The sequence below is a fragment of the Canis lupus genome, chromosome 8 (genome assembly GCF_003254725.2).
Source record: "Canis lupus dingo isolate Sandy chromosome 8, ASM325472v2, whole genome shotgun sequence".
Taxonomy (NCBI): Eukaryota; Metazoa; Chordata; class Mammalia; order Carnivora; family Canidae; genus Canis; species Canis lupus.
Window position 1 is genome coordinate 47,069,126 of NC_064250.1, and position 15,696 is coordinate 47,084,821.

Below are 15,696 nucleotides of genomic sequence, written 5' to 3' on the forward strand. Positions count from 1 at the left end.
CCATTGGAAGGAAAACACTGTTTTCTTCTTCATACAAGAAAAGTCCTAGTGAAAATCAAAATGGTGCTCAAATGTTTATGTTTATTTATTTAGTAAATTGAAGCAGTGAAGTATAAGTTTTTGCCAAGATATGAGGCAACAAAATTTGTGTTCTAATCTTTGATAGATATTATTAATATTCACATTGTATAGCTTTTTAGTCCGTTTTTAGCATAGTCATGTTATGCAATTTTCTAGCCACAGTTTTGGTACAATAAATATAAATTGCCATTCAGGTTATTCTGCCTTATAAACTCCCTGTTATATAGGAATCCCTTTTTATTCCAGATCCTCTCATCAGGTTTAACAGGTAAGACTACAGTGCTCATGAAAGGAAAGGGGGTGAGAAACAGGCTAGTCATATATTCAATGCTTCATATGGATAAGCAGCTTTTTTTTTTGCTTCCTCATCACAGATAATGTGTATCCCTGGTGATAGGTCATAGACTATAGAAGTACTATTTGTGCAAGTAGAACTAAACTGAAGTGAATCAGATATAGCAAAGGAATGGTCCAAATGCCTATACTGCCTTATTTCATGCCTATATCAGGCATCAATAACTGATCAAGCTACTTTTTTTCCACTGAATTTTTGGAATTCTTTTTTTTTTTTTAATGGATCAGTTGTTTAATTAGGTTCTTTGTAAGAAATTTGGAACACCAATTTGTGAGGGTAAACTCATTTGTGAGAGAAAACACAGAGTGGAGGTAGCCCTGAAGCTGAGGAGCAGCTTTGATTTTTGGCAGAATTTGCGAGTCCACAGCTTTCTGATCAACCTTGTGCTGCTCTGGAATCTCCTATTTCTCCTTCTCTGTGTCAAAAATCTCCCCTTCCTGGTGTCTGGGTTTACGCAGCTTCTTCTTCTTGAAATAAGCATCAATGAGATGTTTGGGGATTTTCACACTGCTGATACCAATTTTGGTGGAAGTGGCAATGACAAATTTCTGGTGTGTTCTACGCAGAGGAACTCGGTTGAGGGCCAGAGGTCCATCCAGTCACAAGTAGCAAGCCATTGCTCAGTTGCTTCAGGAAAACTACCCTCGTGCCTCTGTGGTGCCCAGTGAGGATGATCAAAATGGTCCCAGGAGTGATGCTAGCTCGCAACTTTCTCACATGCTGACTGAAAGGTTTTTTTGCCATGGCTCAACAGCTTTCGAGGCACATCTTCAGTAGGATAATACCTAGGCATTTTGTGAAGTTTAACCACTCGGGTACCACCATTCTTGTCACCACCAACTGGTTTTGTAACAGTAGCAAGAACCTTCTCCTTCTTTTTCTTTTCAACCCTGGATTTAGCTGCCGAATACTTCCTCTTGTATTCCAGAAAAGCCTCATGGCTTTTCTGGAATACATAGCCGATCGGGAATATCTGCCAATTCCTCTGACTAGGACAGGGTTTCGGCTGCAGTGGGGCTTCCCCTTCTTTGGCGTTTTAGCCTTGAGGTTACCCTTCTTTGCCTTGCCACCAGCATCAGCCTTCTTGGCTTCAGGTTTCTTCTCCTTAGTATCCGGCTTCTAGGCTTTTTCGTCCGCCATTTTACAAGATGGAAAAGAGCGGAACTCCTTTTTTTTTTTTTTTTTTTTTTTTTTAAGATTTTATTTATTGGGGTGCCTGGGTGGCTCGGTCAGTTAAGCATCTGCCTTCAGGTATGATCTCAGAGTCCAGGAATCGAGTCCTGCATGGGGCTCCCTGTTCAGTGGGAGAACTGAACAGAAGCTCCCTCTGCTTCTCTCCCCTGCTGTGCTCTCTCTCTCTCTCAAATAAATAAAGTTTTAAAAAACTTTTTAAAAAAGATGTTATTAAAAAATATGTTATTTATCTATTTGGGAGAGATAGAGCATGCACGTGCACGCACAAGTGGAGAGAGGGACACAAGGAGAGGGAGAGGGAGGGAGAAGCAGACTCCCCGCTAATCGGAGACCAATGCAGAGCTGGATTGTGGGAGTCTGGAATCATGACCTGAGCTGAAGGCAAATGCCTAACAAATTGAACCACCCAGGTGCCCTGAGTAACTTTTTGAATAAGCTTTTATTTTGCATGAAATAAAAAAAAATAAAATGCAGTCTTTCCATATCAAGGAGCTTTAAAGAATAATTATAAGATTTTCTTCAATATTTAATTTTCACACATTTATAGTTATATGGGGTGTATTCGTTTGCTAGGGCTGCCATAACCAATTCCACAGACTGTGGCGTAAATAATAGAAATTTATTTTTTTGTAGTTGTGGAGACTAGAAGTCTAAGAGCAAAGTTTTGGCAGGATTGAGTTCTGGGCCTCTCTTGGCTTATGGATGACCATCTTTTCCCTTGGTCTTTTTTTTTTTTAAGATTTTATTTTTATTTATTTATTCATGAGAGACAGAGAGAGAGGAGAGAGGCAGAGACACAGGCAGAGAGAAAATCAGGCTCCACACAGGGAGCCTGATGTGGGACTCTATCCTGGGACTCCAGGATCATGCCCTGGGCCAAAGGCAGGCGCTCACCGCTGAGCCACTGGGGTGTCCCTTCCCTTGGTCTTTAATGGTCTTTCCTCTGTTTCTGTCTGTGTCCTAATCACCTCTTATAAGGGCACCAGTCATATTGAATTTTACCTAAAATGATCTCATTTTACCTTAATTACCCCTTTAAAGTTCCTGTGTTCAAATACAGTCATATTATGAGGTATTGAGTGTTAGGACTACAACAACATGGATTTGGGGATTGACGGGGGGATAATTTCAGTCCATAGCATGGGGTCTTGTTTCAACAGTTAAAGCATTTTGCATGAATTAGATCACTCTTAAAAATACTTTGTCCCGAACATTAAATGTTTCTCATAACAGAATTTAAAATAATTCATTATATTAATTAAAACAAAATTTATATAGCCATATATGCCTGGTATACACATGCACATACAAATACATACACACACATCATTTATTGTGTACTTACCATGGATTAAGCATTGTGCTAAATGTTTTAGACGATTATCTCATTTAAACCTGATATTCTTTTTTTTTTTTTTTTAAGATTTTATTTTAGAGGGAGTGTGAGCAGGGGTGGAGTGGGGTGGGTGGAGGAGCAGAGAGGGAAGAGGGGAAAGAATTTCAAGCAGACTCTGCTGAGCACAGAGCCTGACACAGGGCTCTATCTCTTGAGCATGAGACCATGACCTGAGATGAAACTGAGAATCTCACCTGACTGAGCCACCCAGGTGTGCCAATCCTGATATTCTTTTTTGTTGTTGTTGTTAATTTTAAAAATTTAAATTCAATTAATTAACATATAATGTAGTATTAGTTTCAGAGGTCTAGAGGTCAGTGATTCATCAGTCTTATATAACACCCAGTGCTCCTTACATCACATGCCCTCCCAAATGTTCAGCACCCAGTTACCCCCTCCTCCAACCCCCTCTCCTCCAGTAACCCTCAGTTTGTTTCCTATGATTAAGAGTCTCTTATGGTTTGTCTCCCTCTCTGATTTTGTCTTATTTATTTTTTCCTCTCTTCCCCTATGATCCTCTCTTTTGTTTCTTAAATTGCTCATATAAGCGAGACCATATGCTTGTCTTTCTCTGGTTGACTTACTTCACTTAGAGTAATACACTCTAGTTGCATCTATGTCATTGCAAATGGCAAGATTTCTTTTTGATGGCTGAGTGGTATTCCTTTGTGTATATACTTCATTATCCATTCATCTGTCAATGGACATCTGGGCTCTTTCCATAGTTTGGCTATTGTGGACACTGTTGCTATAAACATTGGGGTGGAGGTGCCTCTTCGGATCACTACTTTTGTATATTGCGGTGAATACCTAGTAGTGCAATTACTGGGTGGGAGGGTCCAATCCTGATATTCTTATAAGTTAGATATTGTATTTCCTCATTTTACGTATGGTAAAACTGTGATTCAAAGAGGCTTGGTTGCTTTCCTAGAGAGCTGGGATCAGAACTCAGTTAATTGAATTTGTTTTTAACTATTGAATTATGGATGTTGTAAAACAGTACAATATAATAGAGCTATCTGCACCTCCCAATATGGTTGCCACAACCCACATATAGCTGTTAAACTTTTGAAATGTGGCTAATGTAATTGAGAAACTGAATTTTAAATTGTATTTAATTTTAATTAATTTAAATTAAATTGTTAATTGTAATTAAATTATGTGGCTAGTAACTGCCATATTGGAAAACATAGTCACAGAGGTTACATTGTGAAAACTAAATGTAGAACTTATACATAAGTAATCAACATTTTTTTAGAATAGAAATTAGGTTTCTGGGCAGCTCAGGTGGCCCAGCGGTTTAGCGCCACCTTCAGCCCAGGGTGTGATCCTGGAGACCTAGAATCGAGTCCCAAGTCGGGCTTCCTGCATGGAGCCTGCTTCTCCCTCTGCCTGTGTCTCTGCCTCTGTGTGTGTGTGTGTGTGTGTGTGTGTGTGTGTGTCTCATGAATAAATAAATAAAATCTTTAAAAAAAAAAAAAGAAAGAAATTAGGTTTCCTTTATTTTGCTAGAAATCTTTTTTTTTTAAATTTTGAAAAATAACACATGCACATGGTTTTATGCAAAAACTTCAAAAAGGTTACAATGGAAACTAAGTTTTCCTCTGATCATAAAGCAACCACTGTTTCTTTTTTTTTTTTTTTTAAGATTTTATTTATTTGTTCATGAGAGACACAGAGAGGAGGGTGTGCAGAGACATAGGCAGAGGGAGAAGCAAGCTCCCCGCAAGGAGCCTGATGAGGAACTCAATCCCGGATCCCCAGGATCAGGACCTGAGCCACAGGCAGATGCTCAGTCGCTGAGCCACCCAGGTGTCGCACAACCACTGTTTCTATTTTTTTCCAGAAATATAACCATCCTTTTAGAAAATACAAATAAGCATTTTTAAAGCAAGTCACAATCTAATTATTTAAAAGATTGAAAGCAAAAGATTTCTTAAATACTAATTCATTTGATTTCTCTTTTAATCCTCTCTGGAATCAGGTAGGCTATACATAAATATGTTCCTATTTTCTAGTGTGAGTCCTTATACTATAGTAGATTTGAAATATATATGCCTACAAACTTAAAAGTTCAAATCTTCTTTACTGGTATTTTATCCCTGAAATATTTTTACTAGCCAGCAATTTAAAACTATACATTCAAAATAGCTAAATTTAGCATAAATTTAGTATTGTCATGATATGAAATTATAGTTGTATGTTACCTTAGATAATAAATAGGTTAATCTCCCACTTGAATACCACTTTTTATTAATACAACCTTTCTTACTCATTATATAAGTATATTTATTATATAAAATTTATACTTTATTATACTAGATTTATAACAGCTGTAATATGATTCTCATAAACAAAAAATTGTTTTTTTTTCCACTGCAGAAAACTTGAGGATATTGTCTTTAGGAAGAAACAACATAAAGAACTTAAATGGACTGGTAGGTTGTTCTTTATTTCTTTAAAAAAGCATGCACTTCTTTTTTTTAATATATGGGTAATATTTGTCCATTGCATAAACTTTACAAAATAGAAAAGCAACTATAAAAGGTACCTATAGACCTGTGCAGTTTAAATATTGCTAACTTTTAAAAAAAAGATTTATTTATTTGAGAGAAAGAATGTGTGCAGAGGGAGGGGCAGAGAGAGGGAGAGAAGGTCACAAACAGACGCCACCTTGAGCATAGAGCCAACACGGGGGCTCAACCACAATCCCAGGATCACAACCTGAGCCAAAACCAGGAGTTGGATGCTTAACTGACTGGGCCACCCAGGTACCCCACAAGTATTGCTAACATTTCAATGGTTACCTTTCTTGCCTTTTTTCTATTCTTTGATGAGTATGTAGAAAATGAAATAATACTATACATATTGTTTTGCATTTCTTTTTTTTCACTTCACATATGTGAAGGTCATTTTTTTCATGTCATTCATTCATTTAACAAATTCATTCAATATATTTCCTGAATGCCTACTTTAAGCCATGTTTAAACTCGTAGGAGTTTTCAGATTTTTTTTTTTCAGATTTTATTTTTAAGTAATCTTTTCATGGGGCTTGAACTCACAACCCTAAGATCAAGAGCCACATGAGCCAGCCAGGTGCCTCAGTTTTCAGAATTATTAAATACATTTTCTCTTAGTTTGACCTTCATCTTTTTACTTTATTTGTAGTTGCCAAATGGAGTTTTAAAATTTGTCAAATTTGTATGTCAAACTTTATGACTTCTATGTTTTGTATCTTATATAGGAGGTCTTTACGTCTAGATTATAAAAAAATACTCCTGTATTTTCTTCTAGTACTTCTATAGGTTTTTTTTTTTAGTATAAATTTGTAAAGTTTGTATCTTTAATCAGTCTGGAGTTTATTTTTGTATGTTGCATGAGGCAGTTATAAAACCTTATTTTTTTTTCTTTAAATGGTTAAGCATATATTGAAAAAATCTCCTTTTCCCATTGTAAATGCCACTGACTAAACTCTGTGTATGCATAGGTTGGTTCCTGGATGGCCAAGTGTCTTTCTATTTATTGTTTTACTTATATATTCCAGCTCCAATATCATGCTACTTTAATTTTGTTTGTTTGTTTGTTTGTTTGTTTAATTAATTAATTAATTTATTTATATTTTCTTTAACTTTATAATATGTTTTGATATTATTTGAGTAAGTCCTCTTTGTTCAAAATGTTTGTTGGCTCTTCTTGAACATTTACTCTTCAAGTAAATTTGAATATCAGTTTATCAATGTCATAAAAATAAATTTCCTTTGGAAGTCTTAGAATTACATTGAATTTATAGATTGATTTGGAGAAAATTGATATCTTTGTAATAATGAGACTTCCCTTACAGTCAGATTTATTCAGATTTTTTATGTCTTTCACTATAATTTTATAGTTTTAATTCCCGTAAGGCCTGTATACTTCTTACAAAAAATGTATTCCTAGGTAGTTTATAGTTTTTGTTTCTTTTTTTTTTTAAGATTTTATTTATTTATTCATGAGAAACACAGGAGAGAGAGAGAGAGGCAGAGACACAGGCAGAGGGAGAAGCAGGAGACTGACATGGGACTCGATCTTGGGTCTCCAGGATCACACCCCGGGCTGAAGGCGGTGCTAAACCGCTGAGCCACCCGGGCTGCCCTAGTTTTTGTTTCTATGATGAATGAGGTAATTTCTCTCTAATCACTTCCTGTTTATAATATAAAAGCTATTTTTTTTTGTATATTTATCTTGTAATCAGCTGCCTACAAATAGTTCTTAACTTTATGAATCAGATCTTCCTAAAGGCTTCTGAGCAACATTATATTATCTAAATTCATTACTTTATGTAAAAAGCAAACAATAATAACAATAATCATCATTTTATGTGGTCAAAAATGGGGTTTTACAGCACTTCATTAAGCTCTTCCCAGTCCTTTTACTTCCATTATAATACTACTTACAGAACAGGCATTTATTTTTTTGTTTTCAATACTCATAATGGTTTGTTGACCTCAATGAAGCATAAACTTTAATAGCTGAAAGGGAACTTAGAAAACTTCTTGTCCAACCTCATTTTTTTTCTTTTCTTTTTTTTTTTTTTTGTGGAAAAAATACACGTAACATGAAATTTACCATGGTAACCATTTTTAAGTATACAGTTCAATAATATTAAATATATTTGTATTACTGTACCACCATCAACACCATCCATCCCCAGAAGTCTTTTCAGGTGGTAAAACCCATTGAGCAATAACTTCCTTGACCTCTCCCCTCAGCTCTAAAACCCCCATTCTACTTTCTGTGTCTATGAATGTGACTACTATAGTTCCTCATGTAGATGCAATTATACAATATTTGTCTTCATGTGACTAGCTTATTTCACTTAACATAATGTTCTCAAGGTTCACTGATATTGTAGCATGTATCAGAATTTCTTTCCATTTTAAGGATGAATAATGTTCTATTGTATGTATATACCATATATTTTGTTTATCCATTCATCCATCGATGGACACTTGGGTTGTTTTCCACCCTTTGACTATTAGAAATAATGCTGCTATGAACATGGGTATCCAAATATCTCTTCTAAACTCTGCTTCCAATTCTTCTGGATATATGCCCAGAAGTGGGAATACTAGATTGTATGTTAATTTTTGGAGGAACCACCAAACTGTTTTCTGTAGCAGCTGTACCATTTTACATTCCTGCCACTGGTGCATGAGGGTTCCAATTTCTTCATATACTTGCCAACACTTGTTATTTTCCATTTGCTTGATAGAAGCCATCCTAATGAGTGTGAGATGGTATCTCAACATGCCAAACTCCTCATTTTACAGAGTAAGAAACTAGGAGGAATGATTTTACGTTCAGAAGCAGACCAGTTTGCTAAATACATGTTTACTCAAATCCAGTTCTCCAAAGGGCCAGTTTATTGAATGACAGATTTCACTGAAATGATTTACACAAACTTAGTCAGATTTTACTGATTGACAGCCACCAGATTGCTTCACCAAAATCTTATCTCTATTACCTACTTACAAATATATAGAAAATTGTGTTGCTTGGAATGTTTTCAACACCTTTAAAATTTTTAAGGCTTTATTTAGTGTTAATTTACAGCTGTTTCATCCTGGCTGTTGGGTTTGTCCATCCATCTTTATAGAATGTCAGTTTCATAATTTAGATACTAATCATTTTTCAAATGACACATAAAAATAGTAATCTAATTGAGCTGGTTGGCAAATCCTTACTTTTACAGAAGTACAAAAGATAGTGAGATAGATTGAAAATCTATTGAAATAATTGTGCTCTGGACATCCAAAATCTATACATTTGTGAGTCAGTATACATAAGAAATTCTCATTCCACAAAGTCGCATTGCCAAATAAAGTCCCCAAATGCACTGCGGTTTGGCAATGGCAAAACAGCTACCGCCAAAGAGCTGAAAACGAAGCTAAAACTAAATTAGTATTCAAATGAATAAAACATCACAGACATCTTCAAAAGTTATCCTATCTAAAAGAATTTCTATCTAAAGCGAATTGCTATAATTTATAAGTAATTAAACAGTTTTTCAGTAAATCAGTGAAAGAGTAATAAATTCAGCAAATTGACTTTTGAAGAATTGATCAAATTGGTTATGTGAAATTGATCAAATGGCTATTGACCGAGAGTCCTCATGTGCACATGTAAAACAAAACTAAGTGGCAAAACCTGGAATTGAGACTAAATTTTCTAATCCATGTTTAGTCAGTATTTTTCCTGCTACCTCACACTTTCTAAATTGGAGACATGGGATGGATGGAGATGCAGTGAGATGAAAATGTATCCAATACAGTTTAAATTATTTGAAGACTGATTCCCCTCTTCTGAAACATATATTAGGATATGTTAATTAGGTCCTTGGGAAGAAGATACCAGAATATTAGATGAGGGAGTTTGGTTAAATCACAAAATTCTGATATGAGTGCCAGGATAGACTGATTTTAAAGGTTTTTTTTTTTTTTGTTTTTTTTTTCCTTTGAAATGGTTGTTTCTTCTACTCAGAAAGTTGAAACTATGATGAATTGTGGGAGTTGGGATGGCACACAGACTAACTCAAGCCACTTCCTTCTCAGCTTCCCACTGGTTCCACCACTACGGAAAGTGCATTAAAGGATCTTTATCCAGGGTACGCTTATTTTCTCTGCAGTCTTTAAAGGGACAGTTATCAGGACATAGACCTAGGCCCCACATTCTAGATGTTACAATGTGGTTGCAGGTAAATTATTTTGGGATAAGAGAGGATTGAGCATGTAATTGATCCTGCCTAGCAATTTTTTTTTTTTTTTTTAAGGCAGGGAGGGACAGAGGGGAAGAGAGGGAGAGAGAATCCCAAGCAGGCTCCATGCCCCGTGTGGAGCCTTGACTCATGGCTATATCTCACATATCTGAGATCATGACCTGAGTCAAAATTAAGAATCGGATGCTTAGCTGACTAAACCACCCAGGTGCCTTTCATTTTTTTTAATAAATAGAAAAAATCATAACATTTCGTCCTATGTCTATAAAAGAAGGAAGAGTCGGGATCCCTGGGTGGCGCAGTGGTTTAGCGCCTGCCTTTGGCCCAGGGCGCGATCCTGGAGACCCGGGATCGAATCCCACGTCAGGCTCCCGGTGCATGGAGCCTGCTTCTCCCTCTGCCTGTGTCTCTGCCTCTCTCTCTCTCTCTCTCTGTGTGACTATCATAAATAAATAAAAAATTAAAAAAAAAAAAGGAAGAGTCTTTGTACCACCATTTATTATATCTAGCATTTTAAGAGCCAGTATGATCTTTATACCATAATGGAAAGACTATGGGTTTTATTTTTTTATTATTTATTTATTTTTTTAGACTATGGGTTTTTTTAAAATTTTTTTAATTTTTGTTTATTTATGATAGTCACACACACAGAGAGAGAGAGGCAGAGACACAGGCAGAGACACAGGCAGAGGGAGAAGCAGGCTCCATGCACCAGGAGCCCGACGTGGGACTCCATCCCGGGTCTCCAGGATCGCGCCCTGGGCCAAAGGCAGGCGCTAAACCGCTGCGCCACCCAGTGATCCCCTAGACTATGGGTTTTAAACGAAATTTTATACATCAGAAAAATAAGAGGAATTGATGAATAGATGGTGGATGGATAGGTGTACAGATATGTGATAGGAAAAAGTGTTAAGGGTAGAATCTGGGTAGTAGATACATAGATATTTGCTATAAAATTATTTCAACTTTTTGCATGTTTGAAAGTTTCCAGGGACGCCTGAGTGGCTTAGCAGTTGAGTGTCTGCCTTTGGCTCAGGGTATGATCCTGGATTCCTGAGATCAAGTCCCACATCAGGCTCCTTGCATGGAGCCTGCTTCTCCTCCCTCTGCCGGTGTCTCTGCCTCTCTTCCTGTGCCTCTCATGAATAAATAAATAAAATCTTAAAAAAAAAAAAAAAAAAAAAAGAGGACAGCCCGGGTGGCTCAGCGGTTTGGCGCCGCCTTCGGCCCGGGGCGTGATCCTGGAGACCGGGGATCGAGTCCCACGTCGGGCTCCCTGCATGGAGCCTGCTTCTCCCTCTCCCTCTGCCTGTCTCTCTCTGTCTCTCATAAATAAATAAATAAAAATTTTAAAAAAAGAAGAAAGTTTCCATAGTAAATATTGAAACAAAAACCCTGAGATTTAGACCTAGCTCTATTATTTGATGGCATTGTGATTGAAATCAAATAACCCGCTTTGCCTATCTTAAATGTTATAAAGATCAAATCATATAATGTATAGGGAAATAATTTGAAATTATACCATTCAATAAAAGTGATAAACTAATGCTATTATTTCCCCCTTTGGTAATTTCAGTAGCTATTCTTTGTTCAGATCAGTTTGAAGAGAGGAAGAAAAATGTCTACTTGCCTTTTTATTTTTTTTAATTTTTATTTATTTATTTATTTTTCTACTTGCCTTTTTAATGAGAAAAAAGTCCCACACAGTCGTCAGCTCCCCTGCCAGTGGACAGAGGGTTTCAGTTCTCTCTGAAAGCCATTGTCTTTATGTTTATAAGAAAGGAAAAAGTTTCAAAATAAGCTTGTAAACCAAATTGTTTTGTTTTTCAGGAAGCAGTAGGGGACACATTAGAAGAACTGTGGATCTCCTACAATTTTATTGAGAAGTTGAAAGGGATCCATGTAATGAAGAAATTGAAGATTCTCTACATGTCTAATAACCTAGTGAAAGACTGGGGTAAGCTGGCTCTTTGCTAACATTCTACCTTCTGTTTCTAGAAAATAGCCCAACAGAGAACAAGATGCAAAACGGGGACATTTCTTTCTAAGCATACAAGGAAATAGCTACAGGAGTTCCTATCTTTCAACTGAATGCTTGAAATTTACATTTAAATATTTATTTTAAATGATTATCATTGAATAGATCCTGGTCTTATTCATTATGAAAAAAATTAAATTACTGTCCAAAGGCTGAATGGAATCGTTTTAAATTTAATAATTCTTGGGTGGAAGATGTATTTGCCATCTACATTACTTTGCTTTTTTATAATACATTATTCATTCAGCATATACTAAAGCTCTCTTAAGTGTTATGATCCGTGCTACCCTCTTGAGATACATAGTTGAATAGGACACTGACCCTGCTTTCAAGGAATTTACAACTTAGTGGAAAAGAATAGTTTATAAGCGAATAATTATAAAACTATGTAATGAGTTCTTCCATAGATGTATGAATGCACTGTTTTGAGAATTCAAAGATGAGGGGCACCTAGGTGGCTCAGTGGTTGAGCATCTGCCTTCGGCTCAGGTTGTGATCCCAGGGTTCTGGGATCGAGTCCCACATCGGGCTCCCTGCAGGGAGCCTGCTTCTCCCTCTGCCTATGTCTCTGCCTCTCTCTGTGTGTCTCTCCTGAATTAATAAATAAAATAAAATCTGGGCAGCCCCAGTGGCGCAGCGGTTTGGCGCCGCCTGCAGCCTGGGATGTGATCCTGGAGACCGGGGATGGAGTCCCACATCGGGCTCCCTGCATGGAGCCTGCTTCTCCCTATGCCTGTGTCTCTGCCTCTCTCTCTCTGTGTCTATGAATAAATAAATAAAATCTTTAAAAATCAATCAATCAATCAATCAATCTTGGGACGCCTGGGTGGTGTCCCAAGCTGAGTGCCTTTGGCTCAGGGCGTGATCCCAGAGTGCCAGATCAAGTCCTGCATTAGGCTCCCTGCGTGGAGCCTGCTTCTTCCTCTGCCTGTGTCTCTGCCTCTCTCTCTGTGTCTCTCATGAATAAATAAATAAAATCTTTAAAAAATAAAAATAAATAAATAAAATCTTTTAAAAAAAATTCAAAGATGAGGGGCACCCGGGTGGCTTGGTCAGTTAAGCTTCAGACTCTTGGTTTCAGGTCAGGTGGTGACCTCAGGGTTGTGAGATCGAGCCCTGCAAGCTCCGTGCTCATTGGGAAGTCAGCTTAACACTGTTTCCCTCTCCCTCTGCCTCTCTACCCCTTTCTCTTTCTCTCTCTCTCTCAAATCAATCAATCAATCAATCTTAAAAAAAAAAAAAAAAAGATTCCAAAGATGAGGGGCGCCTGGGTGGCTCAGCTAGTTAAGCTTCTGATTCTTAATTGCAGCTCAGGTTGTGATCTCAGGGTGGTGAGATCAAGCCCTGAGACAGACTCTGCACTTAGTGTGGAATCTGCTTGAGATCTTGAGATTCTCTGTCTCTCTCTGCCCACCCCCACTCTCTCTAGTTCTCTCAAATAAATAAATCTTAAAAAAAAAATTATTTGAAGGGGATCCCTGGGTGGCTCAGCAGTTTAGCGCCTGCCTTTGGCCCAGGGCGCGATCCTGGAGTCCCGGGATCGAATCCCACGTGGGGCTCCCGGCATGGAGCCTGCTTCTCCCTCCTCCTGTGTCTCTGCGTCTCTCTCTCTCTCTATGTCTATCATAAATAAATAAATCTTAAAAAAATATTTAAAAAAAAGAATTTGAAGATGAAGGAATGGGTAGAAACAAAAGCAGTTTGACTTAACCCACAGCATAGAGAAGACCTATCACTGGAGAGCAATATGTTGTTCTTTGTGATTCTGAACCTCATCTCCCTTTCTTATCCCATCTTTAGGCTAGCAGAAAGGTAGAAGAGGTATGTCTTCTTTTTCCCTCCCTTCCATAATGTCTTCAGAGAATGACTTGATATGGTATAACTTCCCTTACTTCCTTCAAAATCTTAAACAACAAATTGTTTTGAATAGTCACGAACTGAGGCCTAGTGATACTGGAATTCAACTCCAAAAATCATAACAGAGAAGAACTTGCCATTTTAATATGTAATGCATTCTTTGTGCTTGTAGCTGAGTTTGTGAAGCTGGCGGAATTGCCATGCCTGGAAGACCTGGTGTTTGTAGGCAATCCCTTAGAAGAGAAACATTCTGCTGAGGGGAACTGGATTGAAGAGGCGACCAAAAGAGTTCCCAAACTGAAAAAGCTGGATGGTGAGTGACTCTGGGCCAGCTTGGGGCAATGCTTTCTAAGCATAAGAATTGAGGGATCCCTGGGTGGCGCAGTGGTTTAGCGCCTGCCTTTGGCCCAGGGCACGATCCTGGAGACCCGGGATCGAATCCCACGTCGGGCTCCCGGTGCATGGAGCCTGCTTCTCCCTCTGCCTATGTCTCTGCCTCTCTCTCTCTCTCTCTCTCTGTGTGACTATCATAAATAAATAAAAATTAAAAAAAAAAAAAAAAAAAAAGAATTGAATTTGTGACATGGAATCATGAAAAGGAGCAAAACTAAAAAAGAAATAGGTCATCTCTAATCTCAAAAGCCATTTCATTCCATAGGAAATTTTATGGTCCCGGTTTGGGCCAGGGTGAGATGAAAACCTCCTAGGATACCTAGACTGTATATAAGATCATCCCTAAGCCAAAAACTTTTTTGTACTTTGTAATTAAGTTTAATTTTTGTATTATATATTTTTAATTTAAATTCAATTAATTAACATATAATGTATTATTAGTTTTAGAGGTAGAATTCAGTGATTTATCACTCTTATATAATACCCAGTGCTCATTACATCACGTGCCCTCCTAAATGTCCATCACCCAGTTACCCCATACCCACATCCATCTACCCTCTAGCATCCCTCAGTTTGTTTCCTATGATTAAGAGTCTCTTATGGTTTGTCTCCCTCTCTGATTTCATCTTGTTTTATTTTTCCCTCCCTTCCCCTATTATCCTCTATTTTGTTTCTTAAATTTCACATATGAAATTTAAGAAACATATGAATGAGATCATATAATTGTCTTTTTCTGATTGACTTATTTTGCTTAGCTTAATATCCTCTAGTTCTTTCCATGTCATTGAAAATGGGAAGATTTCTTTTTTTTATGTCTGAGTAATATTCTATTGTATATATAAACCACATCTTCTTTATCCATTCATCTGTCAATATACATCTGGGCTCTTTCCATAGTTTGGCTCTTGTGGACATTGCTGCTATAAACATTGGGGTACAGGTGCCCCTTCTGATCACTACATTTGTATCTTACTAGTTATACCTATTAGGGCAATTGCTGGATAGTAGGGAAGCTGTATTTTAAACTTTTTGAGGGACCTCCATACTGTACTCCAAACTGGCTATACCAGTTTGTATTCCCACCAACAGTATAAGAGGGATCCCCTATCTCCACATCCTCACCAACACCTATCATTTCCTGACTTGTTAATTTTAGCAATTCTGACTGGTATGAGGTAGTATCTCATTGTGGTTTTGATTTTTAATTCCCTGATGCCAAGTGATGCAGAGCATTTTTTCATATGTCTGTTGGCCATTTGTATGTACATCTTCTTGGAGAAATGTCTGTTCATGTCTTCTGCCCATTTCATGATTGGGTTATTTGTTCTTTGGGTGCTTCTTAATTGTGGACCAATCAAAGGAACATCAGTACAGCCCATTCTGACCAAGCATCTCATCTGTATGAGCCACTCTGTGCAGGAGGCAGTTCAGTTCATCTTCACTGTCACCCCCTAGGAGGAAAGACAGGGTGCAGGGAAGCTGGACAGCATATTGTAGATCCCACAGTTAGCCACCTGTGCAGCCAGCACTGTAGCCCTGCCTGGCCTGAAGCCAGCTCTTCCCCACTTTGAGCCTTGACACACCAACAGTCTGAAAGAGGCAGCCATATGACTTCTTATTAAAGACCA

General features: G+C 37.6%; 1 protein-coding gene and 1 pseudogene across 2 annotated transcripts in view; one reads left to right on the plus strand and one right to left on the minus strand.

The window, feature by feature from the left end:
• The window catches only part of DNAL1 (dynein axonemal light chain 1), a 43,438-nt gene that overhangs the window by 18,579 nt on the left and 9,163 nt on the right, over positions 1–15,696 (plus strand). For both annotated transcript variants that reach the window (XM_025442937.3, XM_049113699.1), the window contains exons 5-7: positions 5,409–5,464; positions 11,611–11,737; positions 13,848–13,988. In XM_025442937.3, coding sequence (XP_025298722.1) covers positions 5,409–5,464; positions 11,611–11,737; positions 13,848–13,988 — 324 coding nt within the window. The remainder of the gene's footprint in view (positions 1–5,408; positions 5,465–11,610; positions 11,738–13,847; positions 13,989–15,696) is intronic.
• On the minus strand, positions 663–1,576 carry LOC112657111 (60S ribosomal protein L6-like; annotated as a pseudogene).